General features: G+C 47.7%; 2 protein-coding genes across 6 annotated transcripts; one reads left to right on the forward strand and one right to left on the reverse strand.

The window, feature by feature from the left end:
- Positions 1–9,891, reverse strand: csnk1d (casein kinase 1 delta). The gene is made up of 9 exons (XM_004071887.4): positions 9,424–9,891; positions 4,122–4,232; positions 3,739–3,887; positions 3,241–3,469; positions 2,989–3,159; positions 2,757–2,905; positions 2,352–2,520; positions 1,825–1,937; positions 1–1,739 (listed from the first exon to the last, which is right to left on the reverse strand). The coding sequence occupies exons 1-9, from the start codon at positions 9,497–9,499 to the stop codon at positions 1,689–1,691; spliced, it is 1,218 nt and encodes a 405-aa protein (XP_004071935.1). The 5' UTR covers positions 9,500–9,891; the 3' UTR covers positions 1–1,688.
- engase (endo-beta-N-acetylglucosaminidase) lies at positions 4,246–23,578 on the forward strand. Of its 5 annotated transcripts, none has more exons than XM_020705554.2 (17): positions 4,247–9,427; positions 10,205–10,510; positions 10,843–10,915; positions 11,728–11,881; positions 12,683–12,759; positions 12,851–13,052; positions 13,154–13,302; positions 13,437–13,591; positions 14,451–14,599; positions 14,665–14,836; positions 14,902–15,008; positions 15,084–15,195; positions 16,164–16,351; positions 18,972–19,111; positions 21,401–21,506; positions 21,573–21,684; positions 22,471–23,578. In XM_020705554.2, exons 4-17 carry the CDS (start codon positions 11,802–11,804, stop codon positions 22,861–22,863), a joined length of 2,142 nt encoding a protein of 713 aa, XP_020561213.1. In that variant the 5' UTR covers positions 4,247–9,427; positions 10,205–10,510; positions 10,843–10,915; positions 11,728–11,801; the 3' UTR covers positions 22,864–23,578. The 5 variants fall into 5 exon arrangements, with proteins under 5 accessions (XP_020561215.1, XP_020561213.1, XP_011476967.1 ...); XM_011478665.3 differs by having other exon boundaries at positions 4,247–9,386; XM_020705556.2 differs by lacking the exon at positions 21,573–21,684 and having other exon boundaries at positions 4,246–9,386; positions 22,471–22,706.
- Positions 23,579–24,005: the final 427 nt, after the last annotated feature.

A 24,005-nucleotide genomic window follows, 5' to 3' on the forward strand; every position in this document is an offset into this window, starting at 1 on the left:
TACAAGTACTTATTAATTTATTTACACAATTAAAAAAGCACAGATACAGTGGCATTACAAATGAGGAGCCAGAGTCCTGGGATGGGAGTGAAAAGAGATTCCCGTGGATCCACGGCGTTCCCTCCGCAGGCCGGAGCGTCCTCCAGGGGGAGGTGACAGAGCAACGGTGTTCTCACATCCAACATCAGTGAGACACACACGTCTATCATCACATTGTTGTTTTCAAGGTGAAATCTATTCAGGAAAACTACAGACACGGCCTCAGCATGGCGTCTACTGGAATGAGGCGCCCCCGCCCCCTCTACACGTCAGGCTCCTGCAGCGGCTGCCGAGGACGTGGAACAGAGCAGGCGATGCATCCTACACACCACAACACAACTACAACCCCCTCAGCTACACAAACCAACCACTTCATCACACAAAGACATCTCTACTTTAAAGCCCCGCGGGTTCCGGTCCGATCAGGAGATCCGGCCCAGGAGGCGTCTGCGTCTACAATCGGTCAACAGCTGGGAAGGCTCAGAACTGCTTCCTTTGGGGTCACATTCAGGGCCGCCTCCACAGAGATGTTCCTGAATGCAGCACGAAGCCATCCCCTGATCCGGACGCCAGGACCTCGGGTCGGGACTCCAGAGAAAGAACCGTAGTGACTGAGGTGAAGGTGGATAACAGTCTTGGGTTCAGTAAAAATCTAAGCGGGATCCGACACAAACTGACCGCATTAACAGCGATTTGGAGGCGGAGCTGTTCACACGAGCAGCAGCGACAGATTCTCAAAAATAAAGTTAGGAATCTGGAAAAGTCCCGTCACACAAGACCAACGGCTGCAACAACCCGTGTGGAAAGTCCAACCGGTCCTGTCTGACGCCAAAGGAAGCAGACGGAGACGCCATACAGGCCCAGGTGAAGGTACAAAAAAAGGTCAAAGGTTAAATAAAAAAAACCTGCTCACCCTGATCCCTCACCCCTTCCAGAGTGTGAGACTCTGAGACAGAAGCACATAAATACACACAAACACACACGGCTCTAAAAACACCAGCCGCTCTGCCATATTCACAGTTTTCTGACCTGAACGCCACGTGGCGTCACAACCGGCGCTCGGACCGCAGCCGTCGCGTCCCACAGCGGCGGCACAACTCAGAAATTAAGACAAAGTCACTTTGTGGGCATGTGAGGTCAGCACAGGCTCTCTCCATGCCCGTCCCACCTGAAGGGAGCAAAGACACTCGGCCGTGCGGCACAGCTAACGCTCCCTTCACGGGCTGCTACCAGGCCGAGCAGCCGCTTCAGGAGAAGAGAAAGTACAAGTTAAACCATAAAGGAGGATGAATCCATGGCTTCATCACCAGAAGGGAGGAGGAGGAGGCATTTCCACATCTTCCACAAGACAGGAAGAAGAGTTTTTGTGGCTGCTACTTTGCCAAGATGGTAGTTAAGGCAACCAAACCGCTCCACCTGCCCATCCCTTTGTCTCCCACACACACACACACACAAACACAACATCCCGACTGTGCGTCTCCTTCCACGAGTGAACAGAAGCACAGCCGGGCTCTTGTGCTCTGGTTGGCGGTCCTCGGCGTCACGTGAGGCTTCTGGCAGTCCGTGCGGAGGAGTGTGAGCGAGTGTGCGTGCTGCAGGCGGTGCGAGTTGAGGCCTCCGTGGTGGACAGGTGGACGCAGGGGGGGGTTTCACCGAGGGGCTGCAGACTGGAGCCCGCTGGGCGTGACCCGGGACAGAGCCTGGGAGACAGACGCAGGTGTGAGGGTCAGAGCTCTGCTGGGAAGGTCTGCTGGTGTCAGCAGAAAGGTTTGACAGACTCCTCACCTGCGAGGTGGACATGCGGGACGTGTCCTGGCGCCCCGTCAGGTCTGAGGAGGAGATGTTGACGGGGGCTCCACGATGAAGACGCATGCTCACCTTCCTCTCCTTCTCCATGCCTAAAGGAGCAGCAGCACACATTCCTGGTGAGCTGCACATGAAAGCATCCGTCCCCTAAAGCAGCAGCAGCAGCAGCAGCAGCAGCAGCAGCAGCTTCTGCTTCCTTCACTGGACGCGACGCTCTTCTTCCTCACATTGTAACTGTAACTTTCAGTCGGTTACAGATGAAGGCAAACAGCAGTTCTATGACAAACAGGAAGATGGAGGGCAGCTGCTTTTTATGAAAGTCATCAAAAACACCCGTTTTAATATTAAAGTCTTTATCCACCGACTTTTTCTGCTGCTGCTTTCAGTTGACTTTTTGTTTTTTAATGTCCATAACTGACAAAAGGAAACAGAACATTAGAAGACCTGCAGCGGCCCGGCCTTTGACCCCACGGAGCCTGAAAACCAGACTTCCGAAGCGCTCTGACCTGTGTGAGAGGCGGGGTTGAGAGGGGAGGGGGCCGCAGCGTCCTGGGGGGCCCTGGCTCTTCCGGAGCCGGACGGCATCCCTCTGGCTGCGGGGTTCCTGCCGTGCCTCAGCCTGTCCTCGCGCTCCCGCCGCTCCCTCTCGGCGTCCTCCACGGCTCTGTTGGCTCCCTAACGAGACAGTCATCCATCTTTGCGTCAACGACGGCACGAAACGAGCTCAGAGGAGCCGAACAACATCCCAGGACGCCATGGGAGCAGATGCTCCGGAGGACGTGTGTGTCTTACATTTCTGTCTGTCTTAATGTTTTGAAACCTTTAAATTAAAACAAGTCTAGGTTTAAAACCCAAACATGTTTGGAAACCTCCTGAATGAGTGGTGTGGGTTGAAGAGCACTCTGACTTACAAACTTGAGCATGTTCCAGTCAAAGACGTAGTCGTAGGAGAAGCCTTGACGGTGGAAGAGGTTCCTGAAGAGCTGCCGCAGGTACGAGTAGTCTGGTTTATCGTCAAAGCGCAGAGAGCGGCAGAAGTTCAGGTAGGTGGCAAACTCGGCTTCAGAGGGAGGAAAACAGAGGTGAGAACAGGGCAGACTAGACGGAGAGGAGGTTCAAACGCCGCCGCTGTCTTTGACCTACATGGGTAGCCTTTGCAGAGGACCTCAATGGGCGTGGACATCTTCTTCTCACTGATGCGCTCATACTTTTGCCTCTTGGTTGCAGCTTTCAGGCCTTGCCAGGGGAGGGAACCCAGGTTGAAGTACATGAGGACGTATCCCAGCGACTCCAGGTCGTCACGCCTGGACTGTTCTGGAAAACAGGAGGTGGAACATCAGAGTCTGCCGGCTGCAGAAGAACGACTGGCCCCGCCTCCGCCTGAACTGCTCTTACCGATTCCCAGATGTGTGTTGATGGAGGCGTAGCGGGCGGTGCCGGTCAGGTTCTTGTTCTCGCGGTAGGGGATGTGCTGGTGTGTGCGCGCGTCACGGTACTTCTTAGCCAGACCGAAGTCGATGATGTAGACCAGGTTTCCCTTCTTGCCCAGACCCATCAGGAAGTTGTCTGGTTTGACGTCTCTGTGGATGAAGTTCTTGGAGTGGATGTACTCGATGCGGCTGATCTAGAGACAAGATGAAGGAGCGGCGTTGGACCGCGGCAGGAAACACTCTGACTCACAACTGAAGGAGACCCGAGCAGCCAGCATGCAGCTCCAGAGCAGCCGATACGTCCCTGGTGAGCTCACGCCTTTGAGTGATTACTTTATTCACCAAAACATGACGTGGGGCGTCTTAGCACCCGACTCGAGTACGATCTCTGCGTTCAGGCGTGAGCCACGAATCAAAGCGCCACCGCACAGACCGGCAGCCGGGCTGGTCACTTTCTCCTCACCATCTGGTCGGCCAGCAGCAGCACCGTCTTCAGGCTGAACTTGCGAGAGCAGAAGTTGAACAGATCCTCCAGACTGGGCCCGAGGAGCTCCATCACCATCACGTTGTAGTCGCCCTCAGCACCACACCACTTTATTATTGGAATCCCAACTGAAAACCACAAAAGGAACATTTGGTGCTTTTTCCCTTTTCAAGGACCCAACTGTCATTGCTTCCTGTTTCTGCAAACAATTCTCTTAAACCGGGGTTTAAGCGTAAACCAAAACATCTGGATTTGAAGATTTTTCCACCATTTGATCCAAACATCCCTGTTTGAAATCCAGCAGGAACTGAAAAAGGCTCTGAAGTGTTTGTGTTTGTGGGGGGGGGCACGGCGGGCGTTACCTCCTCCCTGCATCATCTTGTAGATTTTGCTCTCGATGTGGAGCTGCGGGTGTTTGGTTTTGACACATTCCAGTTTGATGGCGACTTCTTCTCCGACCGAGATGTCCGTGCCTGAGACACAGAAACAGACGTTATAGTCCCACCATCACATTTGACCCCTCCCCTGGGGGAGCGGCGAGCCGCAGACACAGCTGCGCTCGGGAACCGTTTGGCGTCTTCATGAAAGCAGGCTGGCGTTTCGTCTGAATTAGAAACGTCGGCTTCTTTTCAGTTATATTGAAATAACAGAAAATCTTCTCATAAGTTGGGCTGTAAGAACAAAAATATTAACACATCCACGGGCTCTAATGGGACTTTTACCACAACGTTGGGAGGGCGACAGACGTCCTGCATAACAAGCACAGCCTCAGATCAGTCATTTGCATGATCTGGATGCTTATAATGTGTTTGTCGGGCTTCTGACTTCCACATGACAAATGTTTGGATCTGACTTTTTGAGGACCTGTTGAGCAAGATGTGGTGCTTCAAAACAAGAGAGCAGGATACGGAAACCCGAAAAGGGAACGCCAATGAAACGTGTAGATTTGCCAGGAGCCTCTCAGATAACAGATGAGATCCAAGCCTGGCTGAGTCGACAAAAACAGCCCGCAGGTCTGGAGCTGATCAGCGTTTAATCAGGATGTTAGAGAGGAGAAGTGATGCCCACAGAGCACAACACGTCTGAACCAGGAGCCGTTTACTGCACCATGTCTGAAGACGGTGGATTTGAAGTGACCATGTAATCTGGCATCTGTTAGCAGTAACAGAAAGATTCTGATGAGATGTCACAGAAAAGCTGAACTTTTTACCCCTGAATTTCTGTTCATTCAGTTTAGTTGGTTTTTCTTGTGTAACGTGCACATCTGTGCACAGATGTGAGTGTAACACAAGAAGAAAAGTTTGACAGAAAGTCCCAACAACTTGTCAAAACAAAGACAGCAGCTGTTTTTCAGGGTTCATGACGGTGCATTTGCTCCGTTCCTGAATGGAGGATTCTGAAAGTGGTTTCAAGGTTTGGACAGCTTTTTCCTCTAAATAAGGTCACGGGATCCGGTTCCCTGCGCAGCAACCGGACACCAGGTTACATAATCCCATTTCTGGCTCACATGCACGGACATGCAGCCGCGCACGACGGCAGCGGTGGAGCGTCACTGCCGACTCTGCGTGTCATCTGGCGGGGCGGGCCCTACGGCCCCCCAACACCACCACCAAACGGTGGAGGACAGTCTAGTGTTCAATGCAGCTGATGGCTGCACCCCCACAGGAACACAGCGGATCCAGAATCCATTTGTTTTCCTACCGTAGAAAATTACTATTGAAAATCTATAAAAAACAAAGTCTACTAAAACATCTTTATAAAATAAAAACAACAGTTTTGAAAACTAAAGCATATGAAGCTATTCTTTCAATTATTTCTGGTGGAACGATATAAAAGCTTCATCTGTGACTTTTACTTCACAGTATAAACACCGTTAACAAAGTGGCTGTACTTTCAAACGTGTACTTTTTGTCTCCAGGGTGGAAATATTCTCCATTAAATGTCTGACTGCCATTGGATTTGTGCGTCACAAGAATTTGTCTGAACAGATTTTTCTGGGGAATGTCGCCCCCCCCCTCCCGTCGCTCAGATGGAGTTCAGTTTGTGTGTGTTGCAAGCGTGTGATGGTGGCGTGTTTTCATTCTGCACAGCGCTGTGGGCGAAACATGTTCAGGCAAATCTCCACAATACATGAGCAGCAGTGCCGACGGGCGAGACTCGGCTGAAACAGCGTGGACTCAGACGTCCGCACACGGCGAGGACACGCGCCCGCATCCATAAAGAAACCAACTTTAACGGAACGTTCCAACACATCAAACCTACAGGAACCTGTGGAGTCAGGACAAGAAGGGCCCAAAATCTGGACTCTGTGAAAAACAACGTGAAGTCCAGAGAAAATATTGTTCCTTTTTAGACGATACAGATTAAAGCAATCTCCTTCTTATCTTTGACTTCTCTATTTTGTTTATTTGTGACAAACCGTGACGTCCTTCTTTTTCCAAAACGCATCGTGATAAAGACCTTGAATTTAAAAAGAGACATTTCTTCACTGTGACGACAGAAACGGTCAACGTCCACAGAAGACGTTCTTGATTAGATCAAGACCAAAACCTGGAGCTGCAGACGATGACATGTGACCGACGGGAACGTATGCAGTAAACATGGGGGGAACGTGAGGCACACAGGAGACCCCCCCCCTGCTCCGGATGCCATTATTGAAAAGGTGAAAGGGCACGCTAAACAAGGTCTTCAGAGACCCTCCCCCAAATTGCAAAAGAAAAGTGACCACCGTGAGGAAGCACAGCACTCGTCGTCACGGTGACGTCAGTTTGACCACAGAAACAGCCGTAAACCGTCATCAGTGATGGTGATCGGTGAGTCAGTGCGTGTGACGAGCCCGCTGGCCGTTAGCGCTCTGCCTCGCCGTTAAACAAACCCCTCCCTGCAGAACATTCTCATGTTACCAGCATACCACAGAGACGGTATCTGTCGGACAGGCTCCCTCCTGTCAGACGGGTTACAGGCTCCGGCTGCAGGTTGACGTTACAAAACACACGTTTACAGTTGGTTCAGAAAGACTCCATTGTTCAAGCATTTCATTTCTCAAACCAGATTACATAAGTCGGCTTCTCTGACACACTAGTTCTGATCTAATTTCACTTGGAGACCAAAACTCAAAGTCTGAAAAGATACAAGGCAATAACTACATGTACTCTATCATATTATTCTATAAAGCACGATAGCAGAGTGACTTCTATTGAGCTGTTTTAGTCTGGCATGAACGTCGTGTTGAGACAACCACTCCTCCAAAACAAACTAATGTTCTTACAGTGCCGTCCTGCCTCTTTTCTGATCTTATGGATTTACATTGATAGATTTGATCCAGATATTCAGCTGAAGGTAGGACAAGGATATCTGGAGGACAAGCCGTACACGGGACACCCTAGATGTACCCAGTGTAAATATAACAGAAGGAATATTTTGATTGATGGCAGAGAAATGGTCTAATGGGGTGTAGTATGAGGACATAACAGCCCCTCCCTCAGTACACAGTGCATACTTGTATGTGAAGCACTTTAAAATATTCTAGTTATTAAAAAAATGTGATCCAAAGCTGGTAATCAGTTGTTCAGTGTGAAGCGTCGTTATGCAGTAAACATGTCAACAGGTAAAACCATTAAAGTAGCTGGGAATTCAAAGAGACACCAGCTTTATAACTAATAATCAGTCACCACAGACCAAAAGCTATCCAACTACAACTCACCAGAAAAATGCATGCATAGTTAAGAACTTCACTTCCCAGCATGCCCTGCTGCTGTCACAAAAGGCAGAATCAGGCTGTTGGTTCTAGTTCAAATCTAGAGCTTTATGAAAGAATGAAGATTATAGAGATGCATTTTTAAACGTTTTTAAACCCGGAGGTCAGGTTAGTCATCTCTCTGGGGGCAGAAGACAAAAACCATAAAGTGGTTATGCAAGCAGCTGGCTCCACGCCATCAGGCCCGGCGGTCACGTGGAAGGAGGGCTGGATACAATTATTTACTCTCCTGGGTCCTGTTTCTGCCTGCAGAGCCCTGTCCTCTTCCAACGTTAAGGTGTGTTTTCAGTGGATTAACCTCAAGCAGAGCCCGCCTTCACAGGCTGATGGCAGCCTGGTGTATTTAATGGAGTTTGTAGTTAAACCATGATATCCACACGTGTTATTACACTTTAATGATAGTCATCAGTTTGAGCTCATCAAGTGAGGTGTGTAACGTTTGAAAGAATCCGTCAAAACTCTGCTGTGTTCACACCTGAACTGGGCTGAAAGCTAACAGCCCATTACTATAGCTCCATAACACAACAGAAGAGCAGCAAAGCCAGTGGGGGTTTTCTATAGAACCACCCACACTAGATCTTCAGCAGCATGTTCCTGATACAAAAGGCAACATTGCCCTCAGAACAGAAGTACAACTAAGGTAGAAGTGTGCTGATTGGCTGCTGATCATCATCACCGCAGAAATAAAAACAAGACATGTCAGCTTCTTCCTGCAGATAATCCGCTGTGGCTCTTTGTTTACTGCCTGTTCCTCTTTGCAGATTTGTTGTCTGGTACTATGAAGGGGAAATCATAAACGCTGAACATTACTAATGTCTGCAAATCAAAAGGGCCACACATAAAGGCTCAAACGGATAAACTTCTTACTGAGAAGGTTTCTGGAATGACCTCCACATGTCTACGGTGGAGTCAACAGTCACAACAACATTTTTACCTCCATGGAGGCTTTTCCTTGACCTCACTGTGAAATGTTCTGGAGTCACTAAAAAGCAGGAACCAGACGTAAACGGAAGGAGCTTTGAAATGCCAACGTATGAAAGTCACGGTCATGTGCTGCTTCTCCAACACCCATCTGATTTTATTTGGATACAGTCAAATGTGTGGAGGAGAATAACTGACAGTCAGATACGTCCACATTATATCGTAATGTCTTTTCTGAGTGGAGATCTTCAGCTGTGAAAATGGTCTCGATCCAAAACTCAGGATTGTTTTTTTATTTACACAGTTTTATTGTTAAGAGCTGAATGTCAGACTCCAGCTATGCTGTTGCTGCTGAATACAAGTACAACTAGAAACATAATCCAATCCCAGACTGTAACCATTAGCAAACAATACGATGTCATAGATGGGATCAGGAAACAGACAGACAGCTGGATGTAAAGAAACCTTTGCCTGGTGGACGTTGGGCCTTCCTGATTATATCTGGACAGACAGACAGGACGCTTCCTTATAGAGTAAATGTGTTTCAGGTAAATCCACAACAGAAACACAAGAACACATGCATAAATGAACGGAAGTGTTTCGTTTAAGGACATGATGAAGCCTCGGTTTCTGAGTCCTTCAGAAACACACAGACAGACAGACAGACGGACAGACGGACAGACGGACAGACAGGGCCTCGTCCCAGAACTGCGTCCTTATAACCGGTCCAGTTCCACCATCGGTACGCTAAGCCGTCACAAAACGTCAAAGACCAAATCTTCAGAGTTTAACAGGAAGAATTCTGAACATCTCGGACTAAATGCTGCTTCAGACAACAGCCGAGTCTGCTAGCCTCTTAGCTAATGCTGCTAACAGCTGATCGTCGCTGAGCCGTTCAGGACACCCCGGAAAGAAGTCAGACCAGCCGCCCGACTCCCCTGATCGGCAGGTAGGGACCAGACCACGGCGTTTCCGTCACAACATACCCAGGTAGATGTCTCCAAACGAGCCGCTTCCAATTTTTCTGCCCAGTCTGTATCGGTTTCCAACTCTTAACTCCATGGTGAAGGTTCTGTGGTCAACCAGCTCTCTCTGAAAACGTTCAGACCTAAAGCACTTGGCAGTAAATCAAATAAAAAACAAAGAAAAGCGGGAACGAGCAGCGGCGGCGGGTTTCTGCCCAAAATCCGTTCCCCGGTGAGCAGTATGTATCCGGATGAAGACGGCTTCCAACAACAATCTTTCGCCTTCGCTTTTAAAATGTTACAAACGTCATATCGTGACAATACAGCGCTTTCTAGAAAGCTTAAAGTGTCCACGTTATGCTCGTGATGTCTTTTAGGTCGATAAAAGCTAAATTTCCGAGGATGACAACGGATTTTGGACAGAGTCTGGCGTCGCTGTGGGTCTCCCGCGTCCTGTGGCGCTGCTGTGAGCAGAACTCAGCAATCTGCTCCGCTCTGACGTCACTTCCGGTCCAGAGGAGCGGGGGGGGGGGGGCAGTTTGAAAGGTGTCGAGTTCCAAGCAGACAGCAGCAAAACAGCGGTTTGAATATAAGACACTGAAATAATTATAGAGATGACAAAATATGATTTTAATGCAACAATTGATACACAGATTATACAGATTAAAGTATTCTGTAATCACACTTTGAAATTAAAACAGGAACTATTTTTGTTACATTGATAAATAAATATTTTGATCTGAAAATGCATTTGAATTTTTTTTTTACTGCTTCTTCTTTTTCATTCTGCTGCTGCCTTTAGGGGGCGCCAAAGAAAATCATCGGACTCCGTCCAACCTTCTCTGCATCCTCCTCTCCATCCATGACCCTCCTCTTTGGTCTTCCTCTCTTTCCTGGCAGCTCCAGCCTCAGCATCCTTTCACCATCATCATCACTGTTCTTCCTCTTAAACATCTCCATCTGCTTGGATCTCCAGAACATCTGTGATCCGATCCTCTGATGGATCCATTCCTGATCCATCCTGGTCCCACAGAGAACCTCAGCATCTTCCTCTCTGCTGCCTCCAGCTCTTCCTCCTGACTCTGTGTCTGAACCGGGGGTCTCCACCGTGAGCCTCACGCGGCGCTTTTATTCCACTATTGTGGCTCTCTGACTTTGAAGAAAAATACAAACGATTTGAATAAATGTTGGCATTTATTTTAAGATTTTTTAACTGAGGTGAACTTCCATTAGCAGAATAAACTCTACTTATATTAAACCACTGCTGGGAGTTGCCATACTAAGAGGCTTGTGTGTCTAACCTCGTCTCTCAGTCTGTCCATCACCAAAGAAACAAGAAGGCGCTCAAAGCTGATCCTTGGCGTAGTCCCACCTCCATCTTCTCTTCTCTTGTCTCCCGGTTGTTCTGAAGATCTCCAACATTCTTCTCTGTCCCTGCAGACTTCTTCATCCAAACCACAGCTCTGCTCTCGTTTTCTGAAAAGACAACCAAACCACACTATTCCTACTTCAGGTTAGAAAATCTTTTTACTTTTGTTGGTTTAATGAGGCGATTGATTTTCCTAAATCCCATTGCTTTTACTGGCTGCATTTTTTATACATTTGTAATAGATTTTATTAAAATGTTCATGAATTACTTGATTAGAAATCCTATTTATTAGATGTTCTTTTTTATTTATACTGAAATTGATCACAGATTGTACTATAAGACACTCCTAGTCTTCCACACGTCACCTACAGTCAAAGAAGCTCATCCTGTCATGTTGCCTTGCATGAATGAGCTGTAGCATTTTACATCAGAATCTGGAAATGCATGTTAATAAACAGGGTTAACCTTCTACATAGTTCTTTACAATACCTTAAGCCTCAAAGGTTAATGAGTCAAGTGACCAACAAAAAAAGAAAAAAAAGTGTAAAAAGTAAATTCAGATGAGTACATAACACCTATGACTCATACTGCGTTATTAGAATTACATTAAGTTTCAGTTTAAATTGTATTTAACATGAAGCTAATTAAACTCCAATTAAAAATAAAGTTTTCTTTAAAACCCCTCCAAAACCAGACCAGCCACCTCTAATGTCAAAAATTAAAATTATACATTAAAAGGATGGTGTTAAAAAGCTCACTGTAATTGAAATGAAAGAAAAAAACGACAACAAAGAACTTAGAAACACTTTTAAAATCATGATTATGTTTTTTTTCCAGCAAAGTTTAGGATTTTTGTTTATATGCAGTTTTTTCCCCTCAAAACGGTGCGTTTTCGTTTTCACTAAATGTTCTTCACAGTAAAAGTGAACCTCTTCTTTCCTGCTTTTATTCTGAAGGAAAAACCGGAAACACGTCGAGTCTACTTCCTGTCCCGGCTTTCTTTCCGGTTTTTCTCGCTGAATGAAGAGAAATGGCAGAAACTGCGAAGGAAACCGGAAAATCTGCAGCAAAAAATTCCGACGAAAGACAGACGGAAGCAAAACGCGTCAAGTAAGGTTTCTGAAACGCTGTTTCTTACTGTCTTCCTGTTGTTTGCCTTTAACTTTCACCTTGAAGCTCCGAGAAACTAGGGTAGTTTCAAATTAATGATTGACAGACAGTTACAGAAGTGCGGTGATGAAGTTAGTTTTAGGTTGGATATTCCACAGACATTCAGCGCGGATGTCCAGTGGGGTCTCTTAGGGACCGTCAACAAATTAACAAGTGCATGATGGGATGGAGAAGATTTTAGATCAAACCTAAAGGCTTTGCAAAAAGAAAGAAATGACTAAAATTTCCTCTTGTTGTGTCTAAACAATCTAATTTATTTTGTAATGTTTTAATAGGAAAGTTTTGCAATCATAGTTGCTCATCATTTAATAAGAAAATGGTTTGAAGTAAATATTCTGTTTTTTTCCAATGGCATCCAAACCATGTGACCTTATGATTCCAAATATATGCAGAATTATGGCTCCGACATTCTAATACCACACACACACAAACATTTTATATGAAATTTTAGATTAAAAATCCAAAGGTTTGCATATAGAATCTGGTCATTTTTTTCAATAGCTTCCAAACCAGGTGACCTAAAGAGATGAAACCTGTGCTGAATTGTGATTCTCACATCCCCAAATCAGACACAACACTTTGTTTTGCAATTATAGATTAAACACATTTTACATGAATTCCCATCAAACGTTCTTTATCTCACAGGATCCGTTTCTTCACGCCGTCACGTTTATGACAGTAAAGTCAACCGTCTGTGACCTCGTGCTGACGCGTCATAACCCCGTCCCGTTTGTCTGCCAGGTTAGAGTCTTGTTTGGATCAACCAGAAGAATCAAGCATCTATGAGGTCATCAGGTACGGGCCGTCCCCCCTCCCAGGTGAGCTGACGCGCTGAAGACCGTCTGATCTGGAGCTGGTCGCACGCCACGTGTTCTTTCTCATGTTCCTGAAACTTTTGTTCTTTTCCAGCAAGGCATTATGATCCAGACACGACCGAACCCACCAGCTGTGGTCTTCACTCCATGGAGGAGCTGTTGTCTTGGAGACGGAGTGAGGCCAACCCCTTCAACGTGGCCTCTGTACCGCTAGCTCCTCGGGAGCCTTCCCTTGGCAGCTGTCAGCGCCGGACCCTGGTGTCCCACGACATGATGGGGGGTTATCTGGATGACAGGTCCGCACACCGACGTTCCAGAGATGTTATCTGAGCTTTTTCACGTCAGCGGAGCCGTCCTTCAATCCGGTTCTTTCTCGTTTGCCTGCATCCACTTCCAGGTTTATCCAAGGCACAAACGCAGAGACTCCGTATGCCTTTTACCACTGGTGCTACATCGATATCTTCAACTACTTTACACATCAGCTGGTCAGCATTCCTCCAGTCCAGTGGACCAACGCTGCGCACAAACACGGGGTCATTGTTCTTGGTGAGTATAGGCTCCAGCATCCCGGGTTTGAGGCGGGCGCTCACTTCTGGTGCTCTGCTCTCCAGGTTTCTGTGAAATCTTGAGGCTAACTTTGACATTCCTGCCTCCCAAACTGCTGTCTGGGATCCCTTTAGGAACCTTCATCACGGAGTGGACCGACGGCGCCACCAAGTGTGAGGCCTTCCTGAAAGACGAGGAGTCGTACCGGTCGGTGGCCGATAAACTGGTCCAGATCAGCCAGTGCTACGGCTTTGATGGCTGGCTCATCAACATAGAGAACCCGCTCAGTGTGAGTGACAGGGCTGAAACCAACGAGAACAGCATCAGTTTGGTTTGACCTGTTTTGAATAGAATCGGAGTCAAACGTATAGCAGCGACGTCTGGACTCCACTGAAAGAGGACCTGAGAAATAACAGCAGTCATTTGCACAAAAGACAGGATTCATCCTAAAAAACAGTTCAGGTTAAGATTTTTAACATACTGACTTACTTCCATCATGTCATAGAAGCAGAAGTCATTATGCGTGTCCCATCTATGGAAGCACAACATGTTTTTAAAATCCAATCAGTGATATTTGCTTTATAGGAATCATGCTTGTGTCATCATATCAGAACAAAAGTATCTCACAGAACGATGCATTTTGTCTGCCAAACGTGATAAAAGCACGCTTCACCTGGCTTCTTCTGGTTAAACAGATGTACGGTGGCCCAGAAGGGTCACAACACAACACAAAATAACACTCTACAGTTCATCACAACACAAAAGAATTAACTCACAACACTTTATCTCATAACTGAAGTACACATGCAACAGAAGTTGCTGGACTTTTATTCTGAAATTTCCACCAGGCTAAACCATCGGTAATCACGTCTCTGTTCACGTCTATGAGCTCGTCTAAAGATTCTCCCGGTACCGGCATCTTCTCTCCCTGTCTGTGTGACAGCCGCGCCTGCAGTGTTTGGTGTTGTGAGTTAATTTTTTTCGTGTTGTGATGAACTGTAGTGTGTTATTTTGTGTTGTGTTGTGACCCTTCTGGGCCACCGTACAGAGGACCTTGGAGTTGGACGTCGACAAAGGCGGCGCCCCTAACCGCCGCCGTGGAGGAAGTCCCCTAACCTCAGATCACATGTGGCGGCCTTTGCTTCCAGGAGGCGGCGGTGAGCAACGCCCCGCCGTTCCTGCAGTACCTGACGGAGCAGATGCACGAGCGCGTGCCCAGCAGCCTGGTCCTGTGGTACGACAGCGTGATCCAGAGCGGGGAGCTGAAATGGCAGAATGAGCTGAACCAGTCCAACAGGTAGACGGAGAAGCCGCCGTTCTCCGGAGAACTCCAGCTCCTTCCACAGGTGTTTTCTGTCGCAGGATGTTCTTCGATTCCTGTGACGGCTTCTTCACCAACTACAACTGGACGGAGCAGAGCCTGGAGTCCATGAAGGACTACAGTGGCGTCCAGGGCCGGCAGGCTGACGTCTATGTTGGGGTGGATGTGTTCGCCCGAGGGGAGGTGGTGGGGGGGATGCTGGAAACAAACAAGGTAGGACTGTTGGTGTTTCCGTCAGTCAGGAAGTCCCACTGATGTCTCTGGATGGACCTCTGCAGGCTCTGGATCTCATTCGGAAGCACAACTTTTCCGCAGCCATCTTTGCTCCCGGTTGGGTGTACGAGTCGCTGGAAGATAAGACGGAGTTCCGGCAGAAGCAGGACGGGTAAGAGCAGCACCGGCGGTGAGACATAAACGCTGTGAGGGAGCGGAAACTGAGCCGCTCCGCCCCGTCCTGCAGGTTCTGGGCTCTTCTGTCAGAATACCTGTACGTCCATCGGCCGGCGACCCCTCTGCCCTTCGCCTCCTCCTTCTGCCAGGGCTTTGGCGAGGCCCTCTACTGGAGCGGACAGGTACGTCACCTTGGATGGTTACCTGGATGAGTGTCTGAAGGCCGAGCTGCTCGCCGTGTCTCTGAAGACGTCGGCTAACATAACAGACGGGTAAACCGGGTCAGTGACATCAGTGACCCAAGCAGCTCAGGGCTGGACTCAGGAGGAGCACAAGTGTGCGATCAAGTGTGTAAACGTGTGACACACTTCTGCTCCTTCAGAGCTGGACTCTGGAGCAGCAGTGTGATCCATGGTGTGGAGTCCTAAATAAAATAAAAATCTATTCTACTTACAAACTAAAACATTGATTTGTGAAATTCATGGATCACTTTTGCCTTAAAAAAGTATTCTGCAAAGAGCTGCACAGGGGGGGTAGTGGTTAGCACTCTCGTGTCACAGAGATGGCTGTGGTTCAAATCCCAGCCAATTCTTTTCCGTGTTCTGCTTGTGCATGCGTGGAAACTTGCGTGCTCAATACGTGCATCATCGGTTCACTGGTGACCCTGAATTCCCAAGTGTGTGGCCCTGCAACACAGGGTGCACTACGCCTTGGGATAGGCTCCAGCAAGCCTGCGACCCATCAGGGGATCCAGCGGGTTCTGATGATGGATGGATGGTGGATTCTGTATTATTGTGTTCCGTTTCGGTTGGTGGTGAAACAGCTGACCTCCTCTCATGGCTCTGTCTCCCATGATGATAACGTCCACGCTGTTGCTGTGCGTCAGCGGCTCACCTCCTTGGAGAGGCTTCAGCGTGAAGCCTCTGCGGGTCAGCAGGAGTAAAGCTCTCCTCCTTTCCAGAGCTCTGACAGAGCTTCACCATCAGAATTCTTTACAAAGAAAACTCGACTCTGTCGGGATGTTTTCTGCCCCAAAATCTTTACATTTTCTGTGCACCTAAACTGCTGCGACTGGGGGGGTTAATGCCCCATGTCTGAGTGGGGGCAGCTGTGGGCGATTGCTGAACAATGTGCTGCTCTGCATTTGCAGAAAGAGAAGACGAGCAGCTGGTTTAACCTGTCGGCCCAGGACCCCCAGCCGCTCTACCTCCAGAAGGATTTGGAGGGTGGTGGGTGGCTGAGGAGAAGCGGCTGCCCGCTGGACGCCTGGAGCGGAGGCAGCTCGCTGCTGCTGGACGGCCTCATCCCTGCAAACCTCAGCGCTGCGGTTTGTGCCAGGTGGGCGTGGCTTCTGCTGGCATTCTGTGGTCCTGATGTGAGCCGATCAGAAGCAGGAGGACAGTTTGGTTGCAGATGTTTGACGGGACATTTCATGACATTTGAGGACAGAAGCTCTTGAGGTCCTAAAGTCACAACAAAAACCCTAAAGCTCACACATGCACAGATTTTCTACATCCCAGCAGAAACATCCCCCAGAAATCCTGCAGAATGTTAAAAAGAATTAATAAAAATACAATTCAAAAAGTAAATTAACATTTTTTAAATAGGTTTTCAAAAAGCTTCAGAATCTACCAATCATCTCTACTCATCTAACAGTCATTCTGTCTTTATAATAAACAGGGAAGCTGCAGATTCCAATTTGAGCTGCTGGAAAACCAGGAATTCTTTGTTTGCATCCCAAAACGATCAGATTTTGGAGTTTTTCCTGCCGAGGTGTTCCTTTGTCTGAACGGTGACATGCAGAAGAACTCAGACGCTTCCAACAAAGACATGGAAAAATCCAATCCTGTGAACTCATGGGTCAAAAAGAAACCTGGAAATGCAGAGTCGGCTTCTGGGTCAAAAGCGTTCAAACTGAAGGCCGTGTCACACAGCCACGATAATAATAATAATAATACATTTTATTTCAACAGGTCACCCAAAGTCGCTGTACAAGGTTAAAAATAAGAAAAACAGACTAAAACATGAATAAACATAAAAACAGGATAAAAACAGACAAATGAGGTTGTGTTAACTGAATGGATTAACTGTATGATTGTTTGAATAGATGAGTCTTGATTTTGGATTTGAACAGTGGCAGCATGTCGGTATTGCGTAAATCTGGAGGAAGACGATTCCATAGCTGAGGGGCGGAGCGACTGAAAGCTCTGCCCCCCATGGTGGCAAGACGGGCAGGTGGGACTTGGAGTTGGAGAGAGGAAGTGGAGCGGAGAGATCGGGAGGGAATGGAAATGTGAAGAAGATCAGAAATGTAGGGTGGAGCCAGGTTATGGAGTGCTTTGAAGGTTATGAGGAGAATCTTGAAACTAACCCTTTGTTTTATGGGAAGCCAGTGAAGTTTTGGAGAACTGGTGTGATGTGGTGGGATAACGGGGTCCTGGTGATGATGCGGGCTGCAAAGTTTTGGAGAAGCTGCAGTTTCTTGAGTGTTTTATTGGCAAACCAAACAGGAGGGAATTACAATAATCGATCCGAGACGTAACAAGACTATGAACAAGAACAGCAGTTGTATGAGGTGTGAGAGAAGGGCGGAGACGAGATATATTGCAGAGATGAAAGAAAGCAGAACGGGTGATGTTATTAATATGAGATTGGAACGAAAGTGAGCTGTCGAGGGAGACACCCAGACTCTTTACCTGAGGGGCGGGAAGGATAGAGAAGTTGTTGATAGAGATGGAGAAGCTATTGGATTTGGAAATAGTGGATGGAGTGCCTACAAGGAGAACTTCAGTTTTGGAACTGTTGAGTTGGAGAAAAGTGGAAGAAGGGAGGAAGGAGGAAGTGATGAGGAGGGTTTAGTAGAAATGTAGAGCTGGGTGTCGTCCGCATAGCAATGGAACATGTACACTTTGCACCCATTGCAAGGATGAAAACTGGTCATACGTGAATATACACGTGGAAAAAGTGAGAATAGTTGTGGCCTTGTAATTTTCACTGATGTTTCACGAATGAACCAAGTTACAACCTGGAAGAAGTACGAATAAAACACACAAAGAGAACATAAACCAACGTAAAAGCTAATTCTGGCCCAAAACCTGTGTGTCAATTACGCAATTTTATCGTAATATGTGCGCCGTAGACATAGGACAGCACGGCAAAAAAGTATTCAGTCAACCACCAGTTGTCCAAGTCCTCCCACTTAAAAATGATGATAAAGGCCTGGGATTTTCATCATAGGTAGACCTCAAATATGAGAGACGAAATGAGGGAAAAATGCATTCATGAATGAATAAGAAAATAAATCCAGAAAATATCTTGATTTATTTTAACAATGTATTCGTAAATAATGGTAAAACATAAATATTTGGTAAAGAACAAAAGTTCAACTTAATACTTTGATCATTGCCAACAAAGGATATGTAACATATAGGGATAAGGACATTTTCTCCATGCATATCTGCTCTATGGGGTTGAGATCTGAAGACCGGCTAAGCTACTCCAGGACTTTGAAATAGTTCTTACGAAGCCACTCCTTCATGTGTTTGGGCTGGTTGTCCTGCTGATAGACGCAGCCACGTTTTATCTTCAATGCTGAGGGGAAGGAGGATTTCACTCCAAATCTGAACAAACATGGCCCCATTCATTCTACCAAAAAGTTCTGTTGTGGTTTCATCTGACCATAGGACATTCTCCCAATCCTCTTCTGGATCCTCCAAATGTTCTTTAGCAGACTGTAGACGGACCTGCACATGTACTGGCTTTAGCAGGGGGACACGTCTGGCCCTGCAGGGTTTGAGTCCCTGGTGGTGTAGTGTGTTACTGATGGTAGCCTTTGTTCCTTTGGTCCTTCACTAGGTCCCCCGTGTGGTTCTGGGATCTTTGCTCACCGTTCTTGTGATTTGCACTTTCAGGGCAAAGGTTTCACACCTCAATTCCTCATTTTTCTTCACTTCTCCAGGATCTTCTCTCTGCATGTGCCGCTGGACTCCAGGATCCTGGTGGCTCTGATCTACAAGGCGTCTCCCGGGATCTCCGTCTCTCTGCAGCTGAGCACAGACGTCCATCACTTCCCCCCAAACGACCAGCGGGACGCCAAGAGTGAGGCTTCCTTCTGACCACACATTTCTTTTGATGGGAGGGGCAGGAACAGACGCTGTTAGGCTGCATGGTCTTGGACACCATTTAGATTTGTCAATTTCCATGCGGGAACCTCCCAAATGGATAAATAAAGTTGTCTATCTATCTATCTAGATTTACTGTGTGGGAGAATTTTAGGCTGAAAGCCCAAAAGAATCCTCTCTAATAGTAGGACTTTTTTTCCTAAGTTCAGCTTTGAATTTATGCTTAGAACTGCAAATGTCTCACTTCTCTCCAGTTTGTGAGAAAACTGCCATCACGTCCAAAAACGAGGAGTTGTATTTTGTTTGTTATATTCAATGAGAAAATATCATTTCCTCAAAATGTGCAGCAGACCTGAGAAAAGTCCTGTTTGTGGTTCTGCAGCAGCGCCTGGACATCCTCAGCAGCACAGACCTCTGGTCCTTCCTTACTCATTCCGTTCTGCCTCAGATTCTTTTCTTTTTTTTAACATCTTCTTAAAAATCCTCATTTTTTTCACATTTTTTTTTTGTAGTTCAAGTTATTCAGGTTCTAAACCAACCAATCAGAAGCCTCAGTAAAAGTAGGTGGTCTCACATCCAACATTCTAAACGTTTGATTGACAGATTTCGTGTAGCCCACTTTCAAGTGGAAGCTGTGTCCCGACAAGCGCACTCCTGATTGGCTGCCATGGAAACGTTGACCGACTCGGATGAATCCCCGCTTAAGGCCGTGTCACACAGCTGAAAACTGGTCATACATATGTGGAAAAAGTGAGAAAAGCTTTGGTCTTTACGTGAAATTTACACAGATTTATCACAAATGAACTGCGTTAGAACCACAGAAGAAGTACGAAAAAAAACACGTAAACCAGCCTAGGACATGTATCGTGTGATTATCGCTCTGTCTATATGGAATTCATCAGTGACTGATGCATCAATTACATACTTTGAACGCCGTATGCGTGATATGAAAGTTAGACATCGGTGGTTCATGCATGAAAAGTCTGTTAGACATACGTGGAACGGTCATGGAGAGACACAAAAATCACGCATGACTGTGTAAGATTTATGTGATAATTGCATATAAACGACTTGATTTTGAATCCACCAAAACTTCTGAACATCTCAAAACCAAATTCACGTAAGGACCCGTCGTCCAAAACAACAAACGCAAGAAACACGCATGAATCACAAAAGACCGACACGTGGACGATGCATGTCGTTGTTGTGTGACACGGCCTTGACTGACTTCTGGTTCCAACATGGCAGCCTCCGCATTGCAAAAGACTGTCGACGGCATTGACTCCTTTGGTTGGAGTTGGAAGTAAACCACTTCCTATGGGTTCCAAAACGTTCACTGATCCGGTTCCAATGCGTTCATTGATCCGGTTCCAATGCGTTAACTGATCCGGTTCCAATGCGTTAACTGATCCGGTTCCAACGCGCTCACTGATCCGGTTCCAACGCGTTCACTGATTTGGTTCCAATGCGTTAACTGATCCGGTTCCAATGCGTTCACTGATTTGGTTCCAATGCGTTAACTGATCCGGTTCCAATGCTTTCATTGATCCGGTTCCAACGCGCTCACTGATCCGGTTCCAATGCGTTAACTGATCCGGTTCCAATGCGTTAACTGATCCGGTTCCAACGCGCTCACTGATCCGGTTCCAACGCGCTCACTGATCCGGTTCCAACGCGCTCACTGATCCGGTTCCAATGCGTTAACTGATCCGGTTCCAATGCTTTCATTGATCCGGTTCCAACGCGCTCACTGATCCGGTTCCAATGCGTTAACTGATCCGGTTCCAATGCGTTAACTGATCCGGTTCCAACGCGCTCACTGATCCGGTTCCAACGCGCTCACTGATCCGGTTCCAACGCGCTCACTGATCCGGTTCCAACGCGCTCACTGATCCGGTTCCAATGCGTTAACTGATCCGGTTCCAACGCGCTCACTGATCCGGTTCCAATGCGTTCACTGATTTGGTTCCAATGCGTTCACTGATCTGGTTCTCAGATGCTGTATGGTATAAACGGTGCCGGCTTCAGTCTGATTCACACTTTTCACTCCACAATGTTTTACTGCTGTGGTTTGAAAAGGTTTTCCTTGTTTTGGGGGAAAATGTTCTATTTGCGGACAGGAGCTCTCATCGAAACACGAGGGTGTAATCTATTCCTGGCTCCTGGTGGTTGAACGGTTGCTTAGGAACTGAAACTGGATGTGTTTTTAATCTGTGGGCTGATGCCTGTGAGCTTAGTGCTGATGGTTGTTCTCCTGCGGCTGCAGCCATCAGTCTGACTCCTGAGGCGCTGGACAACGGCCACCATTTAATGAAGCACCTCACTCATCTTCACCTGGAGGGAAACCGGACCGCGGACGGTTGGACCTTCAGGTGAGCCATCCCAGCGGCTGCCACGGGCAGGTCTTAGTCTGCGGCTCAGGTGTGTTTCTCTGACAGAGGCTCAGAGGTGGAGCTTCGCGGCTGCATCCTCAGAGACGTTGGCGTGCTCATCCAGCGGGATGGCGAGCCCGGAGATGTGCCTTTCAGCTGCCGGCTGGGCAAGATCATGGTGAGACGGGGGCTCTTTTCATGTTTTCACAGCTTCCATCATGAAGACAATCAGATGACAGAACAGGACGGCGTCTGTCTGCTGTGACCATCTGACGGAGAACAGGAATGAGACGAACCCTGGAACGTCCTCGTACTGAACGTTGCATAAAAACATGGACTTGGTCTCAGCCTCTTTTCAGAAACCACCAGAAAATAAACTGCATCCACTGCTGCAAGACATAAATATGGTTTGGGACTTATTCGGCCGTTCTTCACAGCCAAACTTCATATTTTAGTTTGATAAATCCAAGAGGTCCCCGTGACAAGCAGCAGACGCACTTATGAATGTCAGCAGGTGGCTGCAGAGCCCGTCTTGCTGCGGCGCTCCACCTGACTCCTCACGCCAAACGCCTCCTCTGGAGGAAACTCACTGAATTCCAACAATTCATGCATGTATACGTCATGGTACAGGGGGAGAGCGGTCAACCTCTGATTGGAACATTGCAGGTTCGGATCCTGCCTTATGTTGTAGTGAGTCTTTGGGCAAGACACTGAAGCCCTCATTGCCCCTGGTGGGGGAAGTTTGGCGCCATTCGGTAGCGGAGTCGCCATCTGTGTGTGTGTTTGTGTGTGTGTTTGTGTGCATGGGTGACTGTAAAGCACAAAGTGGGTTTCCAGCATGGAGCGTTTACACAGATCCTTTCTAAAGCTGCTCAGACTCTTCTTTTCATTTGAACGATGATGATCTAAATCTGTCAGTGACGGGATGATCCTAACCCGCACCTCGCTGGTCTTCTTCTGTCAGGTGGTGGACGTGGCGAGTCTGGAGGCGCCCCCTCCCCCGGTGCGGGGGGTGTGCGTTGAAGACATCGTTTGGTTCCGTGGCTCTGGCACCCCCCCCCAACGGTCTCCGCTCCTGAACGCCACTCTGCACTGGGAGTACTCCTCTGAGCTCGTGCATCATTTCAAAGTCCACCGGCGCCGTCTGAGAGGACCGGACCCCCGGATCCCTCCGGGGCCCCTGGAGCTGGTGGGCCGGGCGCACGCCAACCTGTTCAGGGTGACGGCGCTGGCGGTGCCAGAGCCACCAAGCCTGCTGGAGCTGGTGGTGGAACCGGTCCTCCTGGTGGACGTCCCCGTGCCTGAGGAGCTCTGGGGCAGAAGGCAGCTCAGCTACACGGAGGCGGCTGCACCGTGATGAGGGCCTCATGCAGTCTGTGACTGGAAGGAGGAGTGACAGCATTTCCTGATGTTTGTGGATGAATCATCCAGTTTGAGGTTCATCTGATCCTCCGTGATGCAGCAGATGATTCTGGGGGGGGGTCCTCCTGTGTGGCAGGCTCAGGAAAGACTCCCAGTCTTTGTTTTGGGGGGGGTGTTTGACTGGTGCTGTAATGAGTTACCTGATTAATTCAGAACACGTCAAAGTTAGAGAAGAAAAATACTGAAAAGCAAATATATACTGGGGGGGGGGGGCTTATGATAACCTGACTGCCTCCCTTCATATGGAGGCAGATGCTTTTAATGAGACATGAAATGGAGTAAAAGAATAGTCACATATATGCATGTTACTGTGGATCTATACAGAAATATGACGATAGATCAGATCTGTCTTTGTTCTACTTTTTTCTGTTGAATGTTGTGTGAATCTATGCCATGTTTGTTTATGGGATGTTGTCAGGTCGTTTTCAGGTTCTTGGTTTTGTTTGAACCATTAAACTTAAACAAACTCATTTAAAGCAGGAACTGTTGACCTCAGTTGAAGAAGCAGCTCATGCAGGAATCAGGATGAATGTTCACGTCGTGTCCAGTAGGTGTCGCTGTCTTAATGTCAGCCTCATGAATGCAGGTCAGTGTGCCGAGGATGGACAGATGTGGCTCTGCAATAAAACAGCGTTTTTTTAACCAATTTATCCGTCTGTGCGGGTCATTCTGAGGCTCCTCCCCTCTGAACTTCACTAAACGTCGGGTCGGATGTACTTTAGGAATGAAACTGAAGCAGAGGGTTGATCCACCTGGACGGCTGTCCTCCATCCTCGCTGGAGACGATCTTCTCTCTGTGGGTCTGGATCTGAAGTACTGACAGGTGGTCTTCCAGAATCGTCTTTCCTTCTCCAAATGAAAATGAACGCGCTGAAGGCCTGAATTGGTCAATAATCCATTCCCCATTTGAGTGACTCAGCACTAAAGTTAAAACGTTATCGGCTGCCACACCCCTGAGTGTGTGAAAGGTCAGACACAGCCACCCTAACACCCAGTCCGATCCCTCAATGCTGAATGTCTTTGGCATGACTCAACCATGGATTTGAACCTGTGACCTTCCCGCCTCAAGGCAGACAC

This window comes from Oryzias latipes, chromosome 8, assembly GCF_002234675.1.
Source record: "Oryzias latipes chromosome 8, ASM223467v1".
Lineage (NCBI taxonomy): Eukaryota > Metazoa > Chordata > Actinopteri > Beloniformes > Adrianichthyidae > Oryzias > Oryzias latipes.

Coding starts and splice junctions, on each gene's coding strand:
- csnk1d (XM_004071887.4), bottom strand. CDS start 9,499: ATGGAGTTAAGAGTTGGAAACCGATACAGACTGGGCAGAAAAATTGGA. Junction 3,888..4,121: donor CAAGATGATGCAGGGAGGAG/GTAACGCCCGCC, acceptor TGTGGTTTTCAG/TTGGGATTCCAATAATAAAG. Junction 3,160..3,240: donor CAACACACATCTGGGAATCG/GTAAGAGCAGTT, acceptor CCTGTTTTCCAG/AACAGTCCAGGCGTGACGAC.
- engase (XM_020705554.2), top strand. CDS start 11,802: ATGGCAGAAACTGCGAAGGAAACCGGAAAATCTGCAGCAAAAAATTCC. Junction 13,303..13,436: donor ACACGGGGTCATTGTTCTTG/GTGAGTATAGGC, acceptor GGATCCCTTTAG/GAACCTTCATCACGGAGTGG. Junction 19,112..21,400: donor CGACCAGCGGGACGCCAAGA/GTGAGGCTTCCT, acceptor CTGCGGCTGCAG/CCATCAGTCTGACTCCTGAG.